Below are 15,620 nucleotides of genomic sequence, written 5' to 3'. Positions count from 1 at the left end.
GAACAAAAAACAGCTCCATGCAATCTAACAACAGTACTATGGGAATTCAAACCTTTGGTTAGACATCAGACTTCTATGCTACTTAGAATGCAATAATTCCATACCCATTTTTTTGCTGAATGTGTGTGTAATATCTATACTCTTATTACCAGTAACTCAATGTAAGTTAAGTTCCAGAGGTCCTCCGCTCTGGAACTGTAGCTACAAAGCCATTTTGAAATTATTTCATGTTGTAGTCATCTCACCTGTCATCTGAAAAGGATGAATGACATTTTGGAGAATAGAAATTGAATTAATTAACCAGTCTAACCAGTGTCCCAAAATATTTACATCCAAAATGGTCTTGACCATGGCAAGGAATAATATTGAACTCTGAGAAAGATTTCTCAGGTAAACATGGAAGTGTAAATTGTTGCTAGTTTTATGCTTTTTGGTATAAGTAATGAAACCACTATAAGATACTCTAAATGTCAAAGCTAAAGAAATGTTGAAAACCTCTTTCATTAATAAAAATTAAACAATGGAATAAGTTCCAATTAAGTCACCTTAATTTTTGTACACTTACTTTAAAATGTTTAGCTACACCCTCTTCTTTAAGAAGAAATCCAACTGGACCTAGCTCTTTCAGAATGTATATTGTTGTTTTGAGTGCTTCATCTTGATGCCAGCTAACTAAATCGGTTACACTTCTTCTTAATGGAGCTGCTCGTGCCATATTGAGAAAGTAAGGCTCAGGTAATCTCAAGTACCTAAAAAGATGCAAAAGGTGAAACTAGCTCATATTTGACGTACAGCAAAGTTCAGAGTAGTCTATTTAAATGTTGTTAATCAAGTTGTACCTTGTATTGTGTTACCGATTTTCTATGGATACCACCTGGAGTTCCAAGGCATCAGTCACTCAATAACTCTTGATTTATTTTCACACTGTCTTATATCTACTTGCACAGCAATGTAACGTTGGGGTGTAACAGTAGTACCTTTCTGACATTAATCATTGGTCTTTTTTGGATATGTTCTCATGTAATTTTTCCCTCAGTTAATGGGCTGAGAAAATATGTGAAAGACAAGGCCTAATAAAAATAAGCTGCTTTATTTTGCAATAAGGTGAACATGTAGAACATCAGTTATCACTTAAATCACATTAGTACACATTTTTGTGTAATAGCACAATGTAAAGAATATGCCACACTTCTCAAATAAGTGACCTGAACAATATGGGTGGAATTTTATCACCTTGCCGCACCTGGCGTGAATGGAGGTGAACTGGGAAAATAACATGCAAAGCTAAAAAAAAGCCAATTCGCACCTGGCACCAAACAGTTTGAAATCTTCCCGGTGTGATGATATTGTGTGTTTAACGAATGTATTTGTGTCATGTTTCTTGTGAAGGAAATGTTAAGGTTCAACTCTGGTTTACGATGCTGCTTTGTCTGCTCCAGGCAGCCCACATGCTGATAATGTAGAAGCATAATTGATCCTAGCTATTGGGGTGTTTGTTTTAATTAGACTTAATATAATTTTGTTTATTTTTGGGTTGTCCCCTGAGGTTTCAGAGTAGGATTTAATTACATTGATTGACAAGAGCACATCATATGCTAATGGGAGGAGCAAGGATTACAGAAAAAAAGCAGGCAGTTGTCTGCTTGGGTCTGCTGGAAGCAAGAAATGTTACTTTCTCTGTCTAAAGACTGTAGTTGGGACCTGCTAAAATAATTATCTCTCACCAGAGATGTTCTGGAGGCTGACAGACTAGCAGTTAATGTACTAGCAAGTAAGCCTGTTGTTTGCTAACTAATTTGAAGAGTTTATGTCCATGAAGAATATTGCTTAAATTGATTCTAGATAGACTAGAAGTTAAAAATTGCATCTTGTCATATATGAACATTTCAATTGATAAAAATGCTAATTGTTTTGTTTATATTCAATTCAATCCAATCATAGTCCAATCCACAGTCTCAGCAAGTGAGACATTCCAGATCAAAGCTGACAAGACAGGTATCTCACTTCCTGTGTTCGGCTTCATCTACATGATCCAAGCTGATTGGAGCAGGCATTGCACCTTCTCAAGGCTTGATCTCATTTGCATCTTAACCGAGATGCCACTTTAAAAATCGCTTCAAACGAAGCCTCAGTGTAACCTCGTGACTTCAGCCAGTGTGACATGCCAAAACTACACTTGATCACTTTTTTTTTGTTATAAACGGTATATCAGCCCCACCAATGTCACACTGTTTACCTTGCTAGCTGTCTGCTGGACAGTCTCTGTGGTTTATCATGGACATTCCATCCCAGGCTCCACCAACAGTCCAATCACAATCACCAGGTCTGGCAACTGTCACCCCAAATACAGCTCCTCCAGTGCTCCCTACAATGCCCCTTCCCAAGTCACATGAACATCAGGAGGCTGCTTCTCCGCCATAAGTCCGAACTTCATGCCATTCTCAGGAGTCAGTGTGCCAGCCATCCAGGTGAGTGCATGCAGATTAATGCTTCTGCTCTACATGAGCGTTGGAGCATGGATCCCAGTCTGCCACATGCTGCCAGCGATGGCCTGTGGTCTTAGGGGTCCATACCTAGAGCTGCCCAGCTGGAGGGACAGACTTGTACTGCAAACCAGCGCCATGCAACTGCACTGGAGGTGCAGAATGCATCATGCTGCGCAATATGAAGGAAGGGTACAGCCGTGTGGGAGACCATTGCTGACCATGAGGGTATTGGGCAGAGCTTGTGGCTGCTATGGGGATGATGTGGCAGAGGCTGACAGTTCATTAAGGTGAGGCATGGCACTGGCAATACTGCCTGGTTGGCAGCTTTCAGAGTCACAGGGACATGAGTTGCTCGGAGGGATTGAGAGGCCTGAGATGGATAACATTCTATACTGTATCTCTCTCTCTCTCTTTCTCCTTACCCTCACTACAAAGCAAACATGGATTTTGGAATTCAGCTAGCAGTCATACTCATTGCTGCTGTGACAATTGATGAGCAAGGACTTGAAAACAAGAATGAGAATTTTAAGTTCAATGATTTGCTTAATTAGAAGCCAGTGCAGTTCAATGAATTTAGTGATGATAGATGATTGGGACTTGGTGTAAAGAAGACATGAGGCAGCAGAGTTTTGGATGATCTTAAGCTTATAAGATTGGAATATGGGAGGCTGGTTGGGAGTGTGTTGGGATAGTCAAGCCTTAGGACAACAAAGACATGGATGAAGGTTTCATCAGCAGAAGAGCTGAGGCATGGTTGCAGTTAGATGATTTAGAGAGTTGGAATAGGCCATTTCAGTGATGGAGTGGATATGTGGTCAGCAACTCATCTCAGTGTCAAACTGTGAACAGTTTGGTTCAGCATCAGACAGTTGTCATGGAGAAGGATGGAATTTGAAGATAGGGATTGCAGTTCATCGATGGGGCACAGAAGACAACGGCTATAATTTTCCTGTTGCATTGTGCCCGACAGCTCAGATCACATTGGAACAGAGCGAGGTTGTAGAATTGTGGCGGAGGGGTCTTGCGTGTTTAGTGCTGGCATGAACACCTGTTGGGATTCTCCCAACAGGTGTTCCCTTCCTGTTGGCGAACACTTCAGTGGTCATGGGCATTCAGCCTCTGACCTTCAGGTAAGCATTCTCCAAGGTGGCCTTCACGACACACGACAGCGCAGAGTCGCTGAGCAGAGACTGATAGCCAAGTTCCGCACACATGAGGACGGTCTCAACAGGGATCTTGGGTTCATGTCGCACTATCTGTAACCCCCCTGACTTGCCTGGGTTTGCAAAACCTCACTTACTGTACTGTCTGGAGACAATACACATCTCTTTAAACTGTGATCAGTGCTCCTTCCACTCGCATTGTTAGCCACTTTAAGACTTGAACAGCAGTTTAGGTGTAAAGATTCGCATTCTAATCAGTAATCTGTAAACTGTCTGTGCTTTATATGCTCTGTCTGAGGCCAGAACTCTCCATTCACCTGACGAAGGGGGTAACCTCGAAAGTTAGTGAGTTTACTATCAAATAAATCAGTTGGACTTAAACCTGGTGTTGTCAGACTTTTTACTGGGATTCTCCCAGCCATTGTACCCAGATGTAATCTGGTTTCCCCCACCAGTGAGGGTGGGGTGCAGATTAACATATTAACATAAGCATCAAAATATGCCAGGTAAATTTCAAGCTGAAGTCTTCCTCCTCTCAGGATTCTCTGATCTCATGTGCAGCAGGAACCCGGCAAGAATCACTACTGGTCTCCACAGAGACCAGGTTTGATGGCTGGGCTCAGAGGCCACTGAAGCGCCTGGGTCATTATAGACATGACTAGGCAATGCCCATCTACCCCTGCCCCTCCCCCCCTCCCTCCGCCCCTCCCCCCTCTCCACCCCCCGTCCGCCTCTCCTCTCTCCCCCCCCACCCCCGAGCTGATTGCCGTTGTTGCTGCTCTGTTCCCCCCGTGGGGGGCGGTCTCAGGGTTTGGGTTTCTGCCCTGATGAGAGTCGGTGGAGTGCCCCGGAGGGGAGAGGCTCACCTGACGGGGGAAGACGCGGCCCCTCGGCCCGGGGAACTCAGCAGCGAAACCCCGCTCGCTCCCTGAGCGCCGTCACCATGGAGACGGGACGCCCAGCGCGGACTCCCAGCGCTCACCGCGCCTGGTTAAAGGTCAGCGGGTCAGGGGGGTGAAAGGTCCCCGAGTTTGCCCTCTGGGGCTGGAGTGCCACGAACGTTTGGAAACCTTTAATCTGAGAACATTACATCTGCTTCCCCACCTCATTAGCAGATCTCAGTTCCCAAGGACTTGCTGCATCTGTTTCTTTTTCACTTGGATAGTTAAGTATAGAACCACTACAGTGCAGAAAAAGGCCATTCAGCCCATCAAGCCTGCACCAAAAACAATCCCACCCAGGCCTAGTCCCCTTCCACATATTTACCATACTAGGTCTCCTAACACAAAGGGGCCATTTAACCCCTATTTAGTGCCAATTATATGGCAGCACAGTGGTACATTGGTTAGCACTGCTGCCTCAAAGTGCCAGGGACCTGGGTTCGATTGCTGGCTTGGGTCATTGTCTGTGCAGAGTTTGCACATTCTTCCCATATCAGTATGGGTTTTCTCCAGGTGCTCTGGTTTCTTCCCACAATCCAGAGATGTGCTGCTGGATTGAACATAGTAAATTCCCTCTCACTTTACCCGAACAGGTGCTGGAATGTGGTGACCATGATTTTCACAATAACTTCATTGCAGTGTTTAATGCATGCCTACTTGTGACACTAATAAACTTTAATGCATAGCCAATCAACCTAACACACATGTTTTTGGACTGTGGGAGGAAACCGGAGCACCCAGAGGAAACCCACACAGACGCAGTGAGAATGTGCAAACTCTACAATTCTGCGACTGCATCCTCTACTCTTAAAAAGTTATCACTTCAGAGCACATTCTCTCTAAGGAAGTCAGATTTACTTCATAGTGAGCCTGAACTTTCTGAAATAAATGCCACTGACAGATGGCATTTTGAGGAATATATTTAGAAAACTGTGCTGCTAGGATTATAAAAGATTCTTTTAACAATTTATCATTTCATAAGATGCAATTGTTCTTATTTGACAATTTCACAAAAAACATTTCAATTTGACTTTTGAAGGGTTTCAAAAAGTTTTGGAGCGGCTAAAATGGGTGCAGTGGTTAACACTGCTTTTAAATTCTCAAATGCATCCTGTCATTGTTCTGTCCATCAAAATTTCATGTTCTTTTTTAGCAAATCCATTAACAGTGTCACTGTGCCACTAAAGTTTGGTACACATTTCCTGTGGAATCTGCTCAATCTTAAAAATCATAGCATTTCCTTCTTTGGGGATGGTCTTGGAAATTCCTTTATGGCATTTGTATTCATGTTTCATGGTGTCATCTGTCCGTATCCAATGTTATGCCCTAAGAATGTTACTTCCACCTTCACAAGTTCTGTTTTTGCCAAGTTTATGACCAATTTTGCCTTCTGTAGTCTCTTGAAGAGCTCTGCCAAATGCTCCATATGATCTTTCTGTGCATGACTAAAGATCATGAAGCCATCTATGTAGACAGCACAAATAGTCAATCCTGCAACAACTCTGTTCATAAGCCTTTGAAAAGTGGCTGGTGCATTTTTCATCCCAAAGGGCATTACTTTTAATTCATGTAGTCCATTTGGGATTACAAAAACTTATTTTGCTCTCACTGACAAAGATACTTGCCAGTAACCACAATGTAAGTCCAACTTTGTGATGTAAGTAACTTGTCCTACTTTTTCCACGCGATCCTCCAGTCTCGGAATTGGGAATGAGTCAAATTTAGTCACAGCATTGACCATCTGATATTCTATGCAGAATCATTGAGCACAATCGTTTGGGAACCATCATGATTGGTGAACTCCACTCACTTTGACTTGACCTTATGATGTCTTCTTGTAGCGTTGCTTCCAATTCCTTCTGAACCTGCACTGCTTTGAGAGGATTAAGCCAATAGCGGTGTTGTTTTATCGGAACAGCATTCCCTATATCAACCTCGTGTACTATATCATTAGTCCTTCTCATTATATTTCTACATTGGCCCTCACTGCACTGTAACAAGCCTTTCAATTCAGTTCTCTGTCCCTGGGACAGATAGCTCACTACACTACCCCATTCCTAAGGACATCTTCATTATTCAATTTACTCTGAGACACATCAAAATCCAAATCGTCTGGATTTGATTTCTCACTCTGAGTAGCAGTAACTAATATGTGTTTCTCTGGTTCCCTTTTCCTGTCATAGTATTGTTTCAGCATGTTCACATGACATACCCTATTCATTTTTGTTTTCTATCTGGCATCTTTACCAGATAATTTACTGATTTAACTTCTTCTCAAGCTGATAGGGACCAATAAACCTTGCTTTGCTGGGATCTCCTATCACTGGTAATAGCAGTAATACTTTATCCTCATGGGTAAACATACAAATTTTAGATTTCTTATCTGCTTCTTTCTTCATTAGGTGCTGTGCCACCTTCAAATGTTGTCTGGCCAATTCAGCTACTCTGTTGAATTTTCCTTTCACCTCAGATATAAAGTCCAACTGTGAGATCTCTGACTTCGGACCCACCAACCTTTCCTTAATTAATATCAATTCAAATGGAATAAACTGAGTTGATTCATTTGGAGCATCTCTAATAGCAAATAATATAAATGGAATACTTTTATCCCAATCATTTGGGTAATCCTGGCAATAAAGAACAAAGAACAAAACAGCCCGGGAAACAGGCCCTTTGGCCCAACGAGCCCGTGCCGCCATTTTAACACCACCAGTCCATCCCTCCACCCATGACCCTTATCTGTTGTTTTATGGCCATCCACATTGAGGGAAACTAATTTAGGGACAATTTATTACTGCCAATCAGCCTAATAGCACATCTTTGGGGTGTGGGAGGAAACCGGAGCACCCGGAGAAAACCCACGCAAGCACGGGGAGAATGTGCAAACTTCCACAGACACTGGCCCAAATCCATGTGTCTGCATAGCAAACAGTGATAGTCACTGAGCTGTCGTTTTGCCCAGCATCTGGTCCAGTTTAAGCACACACTAACGACATGAAGCACTAGGCCAATCTCGAACAACCAAGAGAAGCCCAAGTACAACCCATCGCGTGTATGCCCCTCGTTGGGCAACAAGGCGGACCGACTTAAAACCTGTGACTGAAAAGAGAAAAAACATTATTATCATACCATATCCATTTACCTTACCAGTGTCACCCCAATGCTAATGAACCTTATTTAAAACAATCTCCTATATCCACCCATCTCCAACCCACTCATGTGCCTGTCTAAGTTACTCTTAAACATCTCTAGTGTGCTTGCCTCCACCACCTTACTTGGCAGCACTTTCCATACTCCCACTACCCTCTGTGTGAAAAACCTCCCTCTAATATCTGTGTTATACCTCTCACCCCTCACCTTAAGCCCATGGCCCCTCATACTGTGTGTCTCTAACATAGGAAATAGCTTACCTCTGTTTACTCTATACCCTTCATAAACTTATATACCTCTATTAGATCCCCCCTCAGTCGCCATCTTTCAAGGGAAAAGAGCCCCAATTTCTTCAATCTTTCCTCATAACCCAGTCCTTCCATACCAGGCAACATCCTGGTAAACCTCCTCTGCACTCTCTCCAGAGTCTCCACGTCCTTCCGGTAGTAAGGCAACTGGAACTGGACGCAGTACTCCAAATACGGCCTAACCAACGTTCGATACAACTGCAACATTAGACTCCAGCTCTTATATTCTATACCCCTTCCTATAAAGGCTAACATACCATAGGCTTTCTTCACAACCTTCTCCACTTGTACTGCCACCTTCAAAGACTTGTGCACTTGCACCCCCCAGGTCTCGCTGCGATTCTATACTCCTTATGGGCTTACCCTTAATGATATAACTCCCTCCTACATTATTCCGGCCAAAATGCATCGCCTCACATTTATCCGGATTAAACTCCATTTGCCATGTATCTGCCCAATATACCAGCCTATCAATATCCTGTTGTATTGCCAGACACTGCTCCTCACTGCCTGCCAATCCAGCCATCTTGGTGTCATCAGCAAATTTGCTGATCACACCACTTACTCCCTCTTCCAAGTCATTTATATACACTACAAAGAGAAGAGGTCCCAGTACTGAGCCCTGCGGCACACCACTAGTGACAGACCTCCAGCTAGAAAAGGACCCCTCCACTACTACTCTCTGTCTCCTCTTAGCAAGCCAGTTCTCAACCCATCTAGATACCTGGCCACGTATCCCATGAGCCTTAATCTTTTCTACCAACCTACCATGAGGGACTTTGTCAAACACCTTACTGAAATCCATATAGACGACATCAACGGCTCGTCCTTCGTCGACCATTTTTGTCACCTCCTCAAAAAATTCTACCAGATTCGTAAGGCAAGACTTCCCCTTTACAAAGCCATGCTGTGTATGCTTAATCAGATCGCAACGCTCTAAGTGCTCATACATCCTATCCCTAAGAATCCTTTCCATCAACTTGCCTACCACTGACGTTAAACTTACCGGCCTATAGTTACCCGGGTTATCCCTCCTACCCTTTTTAAACAACGGTACCACGTTCGCTATCCTCCAGTCCTCTGGGACCTCGCCTGTGTCCAAAGAAGAGACAAATATTTGCGTTAGAGGCCCAGCAATCTCATCCCTCGCCTCCCTAAGCAGCATAGGATAAATGCCATCGGGCCCTGGAAATTTATCAGTTTTAATGCTACCTAAAAGCCCTAGCACTTCTTCCCTCGTAATCGATAGATCCTTCAATTGGTCTACTGCTCCCTCGATGACCGTACCAGACATCAAGCCCCTCTCCTTCGTGAATACCGATGCAAAGTATTCATTCAGGATCTCCCTCATTCCCTCAGACTCCAAGCACAATTCCCCTCGTCTGTCCCCGAGAGGACCGATTTTACCCCTAGTCACCCTTTTGCTCCTAACATAGGAGTAAAACGCCTTTGGATTTTCCTTAATCCTACCTGCCAAAGCCATCTCATGCCCCCTTTTTGCCCTCCTAACTCCCCTTTTGAGATCCCTCCTACTCTCTCTATACTCCTCCAACGCTCTCTCCGTTCCCATCTGCTTAGACCTGACATATGCCTCTCGTTTCTTCCTAACCAGGTCTTCTATATCTCTAGTAATCCACGGCACTCTAATCCTACCTTTCCCATCCTTCCTCCTAACCGGCACATGCCTTTCCTGCACCCATTGCAGTATTCCCTTGAAAGACACCCACATGCCCAACGTGGACTTGCCCTCCAACAGCCTATCCCAGTCAGTATCCCTAAGCTCCTGCCTAATCCAGCTGTATCTAGCCTTCCCCCAATTTAGCACCCTCCCCTTAGGACAGCACGCATCTTTTTCCATTCGTATCCTAAAGTAGACAGAGTTGTGGTCATTATTAGCCACATGGTCACCTACTGCAACCTCAACCACCTGACCCGGCTCATTGCCCAGAACTAAATCCAGTATAGCCCCCTCTCTAGTCGGGCTATCTACATACTGCTGCAAGGATCCTTCTAATACACATCTTATGAATTCCTCCCCGTCCGAACCCCCAGCTCTAGGCACCTTCCCCAATCCACCCCAGGGAGATTAAAATCTCCCACTACAACAACCCTATCCTTCCTATAAGGCCTATAAGGCCTCAATGTGGTCTTTAGGGTCTGATGCCTCCTTTCCAATGCTCCCTGGGATTCAGAAGTTACACACTTGATGTGAAATGTCTGATGCCTAAATTATCCATGACCTTAAATATTTAGCAGTAAAATTGGACCCTTGGTCTGACTGAATCTCCCTGGGTAATCTATAATGGGTAAAGAAAGCAACACTCTTTTTGTGCCTTGACATTCCTCTGGAAACCTGGTAGACACGTCAATCAGCAAATACTGGTTCCCACTTTTGGTTTTAGGGAGGGGACCGACACAATCAATTATAACCCATGTGAAAGATTCTTTAAATGCGGGAATTGGCATCAAAGGCGCTGGCTTTATCATTGCCTGTGGCTTTCTTACCTTCCAATGTATGACAGGTGCGGCAAAATTCAACCACATCTTTATGTAATCCAGGTAGATAAAATGCTTCTTTATCTTAGCCTGAGTTTTCCTTACTCTTAGATGACCTCCTGCAGATAAATTGTGTGCTACCTGAAATACTTCCTATCTATATTCTACCAGCAACACAATCAGGTGAACCTCCGCCCATTTCTCATCTGCACTAACCTTCCAAGGTCTCCATTTCCACCTTAAGATTTTATTCTTAAGGTAATTGCTTTCTGGAATACATTGTTTCCTTTTCTGCATAGGCTTCATGATATAAATCCTTTATTGTCTTATCTTTCTGTTGTACCTCATTAATCTTTCAGAACTAAGCACCTCTGCCTGATCCTCCTCCACCTGTTTAGGTTTTTTCTTTACCATCTCATCAAATAGAGTGTCAGCTAACTGGAACACATCTCCTTCATCTTTCTCTTTTGTTGTCCCTTCCTGTCTTAACTTATGGCTGTGGGATCTTTTGACCACACAGTCTGGAAAAATTCCAGGGTATTTTTCTTGTAACTCCTCAATTCCCTGGTTTTCTTTTGGCTTTTCCACTATAACGGCCATCACTCCCATCTGTGATCCAGTTATATCATTACCAAGGATAAACTGTATTCCTGGAATAGCCAAGTTTTCCATCACTTACCCAAACATGATTGCGCTTTCTTAGCCTTTTTTCAACGGGAGAACACTACTCCTCTCTCCTTACAGATGCTGCCAAACTTGCTGAGATTTTCCAGCATTTTCTCTTTTGGTTTCAGATTCCAGCATTCGCAGTAATTTGCGTTTATTCACTATTCCTCTCTCCAGTTATTCCACACATTACCGCTCTCTCGGAGTGCAAATATTTTCATCTCTTCCTAAAAGAGATAGACTAGCCCCTGTATCTTTCAATATTTTAACTTCTTTACCTAGCCCCCCGTTCTACTTGAGTAAACCTTACCCACATAGTCTTTGAGAGTCTTTGAAAAGATTGCGAGCTATCTTACCATCCAGCCCATGTCTAAACGGTACACTCTCCTTTGGCTCCTCAGCTTCACTCAGAATTTCCTTCACTGCCTTAACTAATCCCACTGGTGGAGCCTCTTTTACCGCATTCTTTTTCCTTGTGCCTCTCTTAAACCACCAAACTGTGACTTTGTCCCACTTTATTACAGTGAAAGCGCTTGAGGTCTTTTGCCACTTTTCCATCCTCTTGTGTGTCTTTTTTCACAGGTAGTAAACTATTCCCAGTGTGATCTACTTCTTGATTTTCATTGAATGATCTCCCTCTCTCCCAATTTCTATCCTTCACAGAATGAAATTACTGTTGGAAGCTAGACTTCAATTTATGCACTATATTCATTTGCCAGTTTTAACTTTCTGTTCCACAAAATGAATTCTTATCACTTCTGGAAGTAAGATTTTAAACTCCTCCAGCAAAATAATATCTCTAAGAACCCCTTTCTTTTTATCTTTAATGCTCTCATCCATCTATTGAAGTTGCTCTGTATAATTCTTTCAAACTTGATACAAGTCTCACCCAGTTCCTTTCTTGCATTTTTGAACCGTTGTCTATATGCTTCTGGTACAAATTTGTAGGCATTCAAAATAGCCCTTTTCACTTTTTCATATTTTCCTAACACCACCTCTGACAGCACTGCAAACACCTCAGCAGCCTTGCCTACCAACTTGATATGGTCCAAGTGCAGGTCAGTGGGACTAGGCAAAAAATGGTTCGGCACAGACAAGAAGGGCCAAAAGGCCTGTTTGATCTGTAATTTTCTATGGTTCAATGATCTGAATTAACATTACCCACACCTCCTCTGGCCATTTCATCTGTGCAGCCAATTTTTCAAAGGAAATGAAGAAGGCTTCTGCATCTTTTTCATCAGATTTTGATAATGTTGGGACATATTTGTAAATATTCCTACCAGGCACTTGGCTACGATGAGCTTGCCCATCATCACTTCCATCTTGTACTTTTACTTCTGTCATTTGAAGTCTTTTTGCTTTAAATTCCAATTTCACCTTTTCCAACTCAAATAATCTTCCCCTTCCTCTTTCTTCTGCTAGGGCCTTCCTCTCTCTTTCCTCTCTCTATCTTTTTCCCTCTATCTTTATTCTCTCCCTTTTTCTAACGCCAGCCTTTTAAGTTCACGTTCTAACTCCAATTGTCTCATTTGCAGTTTAATTTATTTCTAACTCCACTGCACTTGACTGTTCCTTTGCTATACTTAAATGCTTGGTTATCTTGGCTTGCAATTTCAGCTTTCCTATTAGCCTTGGTTAAACCCAATTTTAGCCTTTTTTCCACTTCTACAAGTGTTGTGTTTTTCTGTCATTCTAAACTTTCTTGGCAAATTTGGGAAGCATCTGCGACCCCCACAACCTCTTTAGCAATGCTATGTGCCATTTCCTCACTTTTGATTTAGCCGACAACAAGCCACCAAAACTAAACACATTTTCCACTTCTCACTTAAGATTCATGTCACACTATCTGTAACCCCCACAACTTGCCTGGACTTGCAAAATCTCACTAACTGTCCTGTCTGGATTCAATACACATCTCTTTAACCTGTGCTTAACGTTCTCTCCACTCACATTGTCTGTACCTTTAAGATTTGATTATCTGTAAAGATTCGCATTCCAATTATTATTTTGAAAGTTGAGTTTGTGTCTTTACGTGTCCTGTTTGTGAATCGAACTCCCACTCACCTGATGAAGAGGCAGCGCTCCGAAAGAGGTAGAGAGATTCTTCCCACTTAGGAAGCAGAACTAGAGGGCACAGCCTCAAAATAAGGGGTGGGCAGTTCAGATCGGAGTTGAGGAGGAACTTTTTCACTCAAAGGGTGGTGAGTCTCTGGAATTCTCTGCCCATTGAAGCAGTGGAGTCTACCTCGCTGCATATATTTAAGTCAAGGGCAGATAGGTTTCTGATAGACAAGGGAATTAAGGGTTATGGGGAGAAAGCGGGAAAGTGGAACTGATCCACTTCCGATCAGCCATGATCTTGTTGAAGGGAGGGGTAGGCTCGAAGGGCTAGATGGCCTATTCCTGCTCCTATTTCTTATGTTCTTATGTTTTGCCACCAAATAAACCTATTGGACTTTAACCTGGTGTTATGAGACTTCTTACTGCGTTTATCCCATTCCAACGCTGGCATCTCCACATCATAGTTATTCAATCAGACAGGCCTTCATCTAGAAATGTTGTAGCACAATCACTAGCAAACTCCTTTCTCTCTCCAGGAATAAGGTGGCCCATAACAGGAAGCAGCAGCAGCCAACTGATTACGTGATGCGACTGAAAACATCAAGGATAGCCATATGTTTTTGCCTAATCTACCCCTTCATATCCCACTGCACTGTTATCCCACACTCTGCTATGCTTGACAAACCACTGATGGTATTACTGTGCACCTATCCCTCTCCCCGATAGCCACATCACCACTTAACTCCAACTCTGCTGTTGTGCCTATATGCTTTTAGATATCCAAGAACAGCCATCTGGTCAGACAGTGTTGTAGGAGACTGAAAGCTGAGAGGAACATTAACCTGACACTCATAGAATCCATACATGGGCAGAAAGAGATCCACGGAGTCTGCATGACAACATTCCCACCCTATCCTCATAACGTCATGTACTTCTCCTGCTAGTCCCCCTGACACTAAGGGGCAATTTAGCAGGGCTAATCCACCTAACTCGCACATCTTTGGACTGTGGGAAGAAACCGGAGCACCCGGTGGAAACCCACACAGACACGGGGAGAACGTGCAAACTCCACACAGACAGTCACCTGAGGCCAGAATTGAACCTGGGTCCCTGGCGCTGTGAGGCAGCAGTGCTAACCACTGTGCCACTCACAGACACCAGCTCAGATGCTGATGATTTAGAGGATAGCATAAAGTGGGATCTGCCTAAGGTGAGTCACTAGGCATGAATGGGCAGAAGGGAAAGTTAACATAGTGACTAGCCTCCTGGAGGGTGTGGTTGCACAAAAGCTCTGCAATTGTGGATTCAGGTAAGAATTTTGGTGGAGTGGGGTATAGGAGAGGCTGTCAGACATAGACACAGAAATTCTTGGTTGGCCTGCCAGAAAGTGTCAAGACTGATATGATTTGACATGCCAGTCTCCTCTATGTCAAGAAGCATGGGGAAGACTGGCAAATGTCTTCTGAGAGCATGTCTTAACCGTAGCTCAGCTGGTAGTACTTTCATCGGTCAGAAGGTTTGGCATTCACTCCAGGATTTAAGCTCTGTCTTATGACAGGATGACAACATTCTTGACCCTACCAATGCCACACTGCCACCACTCTTGCTGTTATCAGTTAGCCATCAAGCTGCAGAGAGTACTGGCACTTTGGAGCTGGATTTTGTGGCCTAAATGTTGAGCAGGAGATAACCCTAATGGAGACACAGTCAAAATTTAACCTTCAGCTGCCTGATGTCTCAGTCCTAAACATGAACCTAATGTGCTAATTCCATGCTTCCCACAATGGCGCAGGGGTTCTCCAGTGTAGGTGGAAGGAGACAATGGGGGGAAAAGCAGGGAAGCCAGTGCCTTGTTGATGGAACAATGTTTGCCATTCATTAATATTCAGGACTTTCCATTAGAAGCTCCACTCGAACCTAAATAATGGAACTTCCCAGAGCATGCTTCTATTCCTTTACATTATTCATGTTTCCTGGTCCTTCTGTAATTTGGAAGTAAATCTGATTATGTGCAGCCGGTGTAACCATTTAATAGAAAAGGCTCACTGATGTTGGGTTTGGTTTCTTTACACAATTTAGAGGTTTGGAGGCCACCTCTACAATAATGTCTACCACAAAAAACCTTTTTTTTGCTTACTTTTATCAGGTACCAATACATGCCGATAAACTTTGTAATCATCATCACACATCATACTGAAGCTGCATTACGGTGAGCTTTTTACTTTATTTCCTGGCAAGGAACAGACCAGAATAGTAATGTGATTCTGACAGAAACAAAATAATTGGCCCATTGGTTCTGGTCAGCTTATTGCAGTCATAATGATTTTGTATCTGACACAAAGCAATTAT

At 43.3% G+C, this 15,620-nt stretch overlaps 1 protein-coding gene across 1 annotated transcript in view; it reads right to left on the bottom strand.

Annotated features, from left to right (window-relative positions):
• The window catches only part of zswim2 (zinc finger, SWIM-type containing 2), a 42,114-nt gene extending 37,509 nt beyond the window's left edge, over positions 1-4,605 (bottom strand). The window contains exons 1-2 of the mRNA XM_080198849.1: positions 4,516-4,605; positions 566-749 (exon numbers count right to left, since the gene is read on the bottom strand). Of these exons, the coding sequence (XP_080054975.1) occupies positions 566-715 (150 nt within the window). The 5' untranslated portion in view covers positions 716-749; positions 4,516-4,605. The remainder of the gene's footprint in view (positions 1-565; positions 750-4,515) is intronic.
• Between the last annotated feature and the right edge of the window lie 11,015 nt (positions 4,606-15,620).

The sequence above is a fragment of the Carcharhinus amblyrhynchos genome, chromosome 11, assembly GCF_965287045.1.
Source record: "Carcharhinus amblyrhynchos chromosome 11, sCarAmb.v2.hapA, whole genome shotgun sequence".
Classification (NCBI taxonomy): domain Eukaryota; kingdom Metazoa; phylum Chordata; class Chondrichthyes; order Carcharhiniformes; family Carcharhinidae; genus Carcharhinus; species Carcharhinus amblyrhynchos.
The sequence above is the reverse complement of the archived record's forward strand: the minus strand, read 5'-3'. Positions and strand labels throughout refer to the sequence as shown.